This window comes from Sapajus apella, unplaced genomic scaffold (genome assembly GCF_009761245.1).
Source record: "Sapajus apella isolate SASKATOON/1434 unplaced genomic scaffold, GSC_monkey_1.0 scaffold128, whole genome shotgun sequence".
Classification (NCBI taxonomy): domain Eukaryota; kingdom Metazoa; phylum Chordata; class Mammalia; order Primates; family Cebidae; genus Sapajus; species Sapajus apella.
In genome coordinates, this window is record NW_022437068.1 from 3,825,242 (window position 1) to 3,831,241 (window position 6,000).

At 50.7% G+C, this 6,000-nt stretch overlaps 1 protein-coding gene across 3 annotated transcripts in view; it reads left to right on the forward strand.

The window, feature by feature from the left end:
- FGD5 (FYVE, RhoGEF and PH domain containing 5) overlaps nucleotides 1-6,000 on the forward strand; it is a 126,389-nt gene that overhangs the window by 101,833 nt on the left and 18,556 nt on the right. For all 3 annotated transcript variants that reach the window (XR_004264034.1, XM_032262342.1, XM_032262343.1), the window contains exon 12: nucleotides 1,407-1,475. Coding sequence is in view for 2 of the 3 variants with exons in the window: in XM_032262342.1 (XP_032118233.1) it covers nucleotides 1,407-1,475 (69 nt within the window). In the remaining variant the exon portion in view is untranslated. The remainder of the gene's footprint in view (nucleotides 1-1,406; nucleotides 1,476-6,000) is intronic.

Consider the following 6,000-nt stretch of genomic DNA (forward strand, 5'->3'; position numbering starts at 1 on the left):
GATGCCAAGGTGGGCGGGTCACAAAGTCAAGAGATTGAGACCATCCTGGCCAACATGGTGAAACCTTGTCTCTACTAAAAATACAAAAATTAGCTGGGCGTGGTGGCGTGCACCTGTAGTCTCAGTTACTTAGTAGACTGAGGCAGGAGAATCACTTTAACCTGGGAAACGAAGGTTGCAGTGAGCCAAGATTGTGCCACTGCGCTCCAGCCTGGTGACAGAGCGAGACTCCATCTCAAAACAAAACCAAAAAAGAAACATAAAAACACAACAGAACACTTCACAGGCCACTTTATACAATAAAATTGGCACTAAGAACATACATAATTTTGCAAAATGTTGCTGTATGCTGACAAGAGTTTCATGGGTCAAACAGTCATGAGCACACAAACCTTACTCATAAAAAAGTCAAACAGGAAAATTTATCCGTGTATATCACTACGGTTAGTACTTGCGTGCACCAGCCTCGTAATTCTGGTCATCTGAAATACCATGACAAATAACCAAAGTCTTTTGATGAGCTCAGTTAAAATCTGTGATGGGTCACTATGGTATATGCAGCCACCCACAGAGCTAAGATCTCAGGAAAAATTGTCTTTCACAGAAGCAAGGGTTATCTCCATTCATTGAGGAATTTGGTATTTTTAAGTATATACTCAGTGCTTAAACACAAACATTGTGATAATGTACTTTTCATGAAGTCAAATGTGCAAAAAAACTGCATAAAATGAATTAGAACCTGTAAAAGTTTGTATGCAATTTATACCTCCAGTATTGGAAATGATACAGAATGTAATACAGAGCATGGTGAACTGCTTTCCAGGTTTCCAGGCATTCTCCAATCCAGTCAAGCTGATGCCTAACAGTTAACCATCACAAATCCACCCCTTGTCAACTTGGCACCCGCATGCATCTTCTGAAGTCATACTTAATTTTCAAACAAAGACAGTAACAGGGTAATAATTCCACCTAACATAATGCAGTTCTTCTGTGATTGCAATTTTCAGAATTTTGTGTGTTTTGTTTTTTTTGAGATAGGGTCTTATTAAGTTGCCCAGGTTGTGGTCTTAGACTCCGGAGCTCAGGTGATCCTTTCAAGCAGCTGAGACTACGGGCACACACCATGGCACCCAGCCTGATTTTTGGAATTTTTGATGTTAAGGACGTTAGACTTTGGGGATTTAGAATTTGGGGATTGGCATTCAAGGTGGTGCCTTTCAGGACTACAATCCAGGTCCTGCTCTAGCATCTGTGGCACCTCTCGTGAGCAGGGATTTATCTGCAAGCTGCTCCTAGGTTCTCTGGGAGGCTTTATGATTTAAGTTTCCACTCAGGCCTCCCCACACCCTTGTCTGGGATTAAGGGGACATCAGCCTGACTGCCAAGGTCTGCTTCTCTCTCCACAGGAGTTTCTGAAGGAAGGAACGCTGATGAAAGTAACAGGGAAAAACAGACGCCCCCGGCACCTATTTCTGGTAAGTGCCCGGTCCCCAAGCCGAGCTCTGGAACTGCCAAGTTGTATGAGGTTTTCCAGGACCATTATTCAAGGACAAGTGGAAGTGGGTGGGAGGAGAGTAGAAAAGAGCAGAAATTTGGGGGCGAGGATCATTCCAGACAGCTGAGAGCTTCACCCTTGGAGACCACAGCCCACGGGACATTTGTTATTTGAATGATTTTGAGTGGAATGTTGGCAAAATGTAGTTGCCCACATCTCCACCTTAAATATCTGTCAACCATCTTATCTAATGCTCAGAGAACTGAGGTCCAGAAAGGAAAGTCGCTGTTGGCCAGGCCTCCTGGCAGGATGGTGGCAGAGGCCCAGGAGGGAGCCAGGGGTTGTGACCCAAGTACAGCATTTTCTTTACTGTGTAGGAGATGGGACATAATTGAACGTTTTTGCTTGGACGGCTGAGTCTTGCCTACCAGGGAGTGTCCAGGCCTAGGATGTAGCTGTATCAGCGTCAGTGGCTGTTGAGTGCCCCAATCATGGGACCCCCAAGTGGCCATGCCTTTTAAGCCCTCCGCTGGGCAGTTTTCCTCCTACTCCTGCTCTTCTGCTCTCATGCCTTGTTCCTGTCTGCCACAGCTGCCTCTCCCAGCCTCCTTGTACTTCGTTAGAGCGTCGTGTGCAGTGGGAGAGACAGGCTGTGGCAAGAGCCTACGAGCTTGCTCTGTTCCAGGCATTGACTGAGTGCTCGTGTGTGCTGATGCTAGAAACAAAGAAAGAAAAACCCCAGATCTTGCCTTCAGCCTTCAGAGTCCAATGGGAGGGAGAAGCAAGCAGACAATCCATTGTAAATGCAGAGTTTTGAGCATGATATGGAGGATCTCGGGTGCTGTGGAAACAAAGAGGACTAAGGAGGGCCGGGGGTAAAGAGAAGAGGCGGCACAGCCACGGCAGCGCTGCAGTGTATGGAGTGTCTGCTGGGTGTGCACGCTGTGCTCAGTGTTTCCTGTGTTTCCTGAAGAATATTCTACCCAAATTCATCCCTGGAGGAAGGATGGGAGTTTGGCATGTGCACCAAAGAGAGACGTTTCCGGAGAGGGAAGTGCCTAGGCAAAGGCTAGAGGCGTGAGGACCATGGTGTATTGGAAGAGCTCTGTGAGCCTCAAGAAGTCTTTATCTGCAGCCAGACCCTTCTGCTCCTGAGTGGGGCTTTCCCCATGCCCTGAATAGGTCCAACCCATAGAGGGGCCACTTGAGGGCTGACCTCCAGAGAGTGCTGGTGGTGCTGGTGGAGAAATCCTGAGCCTGGCCAGGAAGTGTGGAGCCTGCGGGGCCGGCAGTGTGTGCTGGGCCCCGATGGCTGGTGTCCTCAGGCTCTGCATGAGGCACCAGGTAACCCAAGTCCAGAGTCTTCCTCCTTTCTCTCCCTTCTAAGAGCTATTTCTTCCTTCCCACGAGAACCCCTCACTCTGGCTGGTCGGTGCTGCAGTGGACGAGATTTAGCTGCAGGCAAGAAGAGAATGGACCCCCGGGGGGATTTTGAGAGGGATCTGAGAGCCAAGCAGTAGGTGGCTTAGATTTGGGTTCTCAGAAGGATCGCAAAGCCCCTAGAGATGTTTGAGTCCTTTTCTCTAGGTCGTTTTTTTGTTTGTTGTTTGTGTTACCTCCGCTTACGCACCTCCATTGTTGGGGTGCTCACTGCCTGCTTAACATTCATTCATTCTACAGCTTACTGTCTATCTCTTCTGCGTGCCATGATCTGTGCTGGTGTGTAGACATAGCCTCTGTCCTGCTGTGGGTCTTGGAGTCCAGTGGTGGAAGCCATTTTTTATTCCATATTAAACAAGTCTAAATTTTAAAAATTGTCTTCATTGAGGAGAAATCCTTGTCCCTGAATGTAGGGGGAGGTAAGAGCCAGATGGAGCTGGTTAGATCCTGCCCCGTGGGACATTTACTTCCTCTGTATCCCTTAGACAGCTCACAGACATGTGCAGGCCTCAACTTTCCCACCAGGAAAGTGGAAAGACTGGGTGGTTTTGAGAATTAAATGCCTGGCATTTAAGTATGTGCCTGTTAGGTAGAAGCCGCTTATCTGATAGTCACAACAGTTTCTCCCTTCCCGCTGACAGCTGTTCATGGGACACAGGTCCTCCCTCTCTAACTAGAGCGACAGATCTCATCAGCTCCCTGCCCCAGCACAACTCTGCAGGGAGTTGGTGCCCACAACTGGGTTTCTGTGAATTTCCAAAAGGGAGGCCACATAGGATGGCAGTGGGGAGGCAGACAGACGGGATGCAGACCCCAGATGCAGGCCCCAGCTCTGACAGCGACTGGTGTGAGATCCCGTGGGCACACCCCCAAGCCTCAGTGCCCTAATCTTTAAAACAAGGGAAGCAGTGAAGCTGCAGCTGGAAAAGGGAGGAACTCTGTCATGGCCCCTCAGCTGTTTGCATCTGGCCACCTCCTCTGGCCACACCCCCAATCTCTGCACTTCTCCCAAGGATCTTGAATGCCAGGAACAGACACAGCAGCCTGGCTTTTCCCAGTCTGTCCTCGCCCCATCCTCTGCCTCATTTGTCCCTGGTCTTGGCTCACTGGCCCTCAGATACCTTGAGGCTCTTTGAGAAGGGTGCCAGCTCCTCCCCTTCAAGCCATGCTCAGATGGCACCTTCTGTCAAAGCCTAAGCACTGCCCCTGCTTCCCCCGCTCCTCCTCCTCAGGCCCTGCTTCTCTTCCCCACACTGTCCCCATCTGGCATGGCCCTTTATCGGAACATCTCTCTCCCTCAGGGATAGGCCCAGGTCCCTCTGGTTCCCTCGCTGTGATTAGGCCATAAGCCCCTGCAGTCTGAACCTGGGTTCTTTGTTCCTCTGGCTCAGCACAGCCCTTCTACTGAGCAGTGTTGACAACTCTCTAATGGAGGGGTACATGGGAGGAGGGTGGCCCAACAGGTGCTCAAGCCAGGGAGTGCCATCGTGAATAAACACACTTAGGAAGAATTTTTCTTCCTCAAAGGTGCCAGTTTCAGAAAATAATCTGAACTGCAGAACAGAGTTGGGGCATCTGGGCACCTGCGCCCAGTAGTTTTGTTAGACTGTGGAAAGTGTCCCACCAGGCCCCGACATCCCTGAGCTGTCATGATGGGCTCCTCCTCCTTCCTCCAAGCTGGGGCTGTAAAGCACATACTTTTTGAAGCAGACAGGAGAGCCATGGGCAAATTTGGAGGCAGCCTGGTCCTGAACCATGAAGGAAATGTCAGGGTGCTCATGGCAGTTGCCATGGTGTCAGGAGATTGAGGGACCATCACAGAGAGGCTAGGGCTGCTCTCCCAAGTGACATAGGCCAGTTCCCTGGGGCTGGGAGGATTCATGGGCAAGGCGGTGTGCAGGTTCACTGTGAGAGCAGCCCTGACATCCTCTCCTGAGCACACTGGAGGAGCACTCGTCAAGCTACCCTGACTTCACTGCCTGCTAGCTGTGACCTCAGGCATGACCTCTGGCCTCTCTGGGCCTCAGTTTCTCCCTCTGGGAAATGGGAACGATGATTATGGTGCCTGCACATTAGGATTGTGAGAGTGAAGTGAGAATGCTCATGTTATGGGCTTGGCCCAGCACCTGGTACAGAATCAGTGTCAAAGCAATGTAGCACCTGTCACTCTTAGAAGGCAGGGCAAGAACAGGGCTTCACAAACTAGAGCTGCAGGCCAACACCAGTAGGACACCAATTTTTGTTAATAAAGTTCTGTTGGAACACACCCACACCTATACCGTTATGCGTCGTCTGTGGTTGCTTTGCATAGCAGCGAAGTTGAGGGGTGGAGACAGAGGCCTGAAACATTCAATACCTGGCCCTTACAGGAAAGTGTGCCAACCCCCACCTACTCCAACTCTATTGGGAGACATCAAGGCCCAGAGAGAGGGAAGTGTTCCTGAGGTCCCATAGGGGATCAGTATTGGGCCAGGTCTCCTGCATTGCCATGGCCGGAACCGTGGAGTCTTGAGAAGAGCTCACTGTGGGAAAACTCATCCATTCTGTTCGCTCGCAGGCTCTATCAGGGAAAAAGAAGTATTCATTCTGACTTTTCACATGTGTTGCCTTGGTCTGTCCTCACACACCCCTACTTTGTTTTCCTCCATGCCTGCGGGGCTCTCCTTGGTTCATGTCAGCACCATGTGTAGAGGGCTTGCCTTGGTTCACATTGGTGCCATGTGTCCAGGACTTATCCTGGTTCATGTTGGTGCCAGATGGCCAGGGCTCACTCTGGTTTATGTTGGCACCATGAGGAGAGGGCTCTCCCTGGTTCATGTTGGCCCATGTGGAGAGGGCTCTCCCTGGTTCGTGTTAGCACCATGTGTCCAGGGCTCTCCCTGGTTCGTGTTGGCACCATGTGTCCAGGGCTCTCCCTGGTTCTTGTTGGCACCATGTGGAGAGGGCTCTCGCTGGTTCATGTTGGCCCATGTGCAGAGGGCTCTCCCTGGTTCGTGTTGGAGCCATGTGTCCAGGGCTCTCCCTGGTTCGTGTTGGCGCCATGTGTCCAGGGCTCTCCCTGGTTC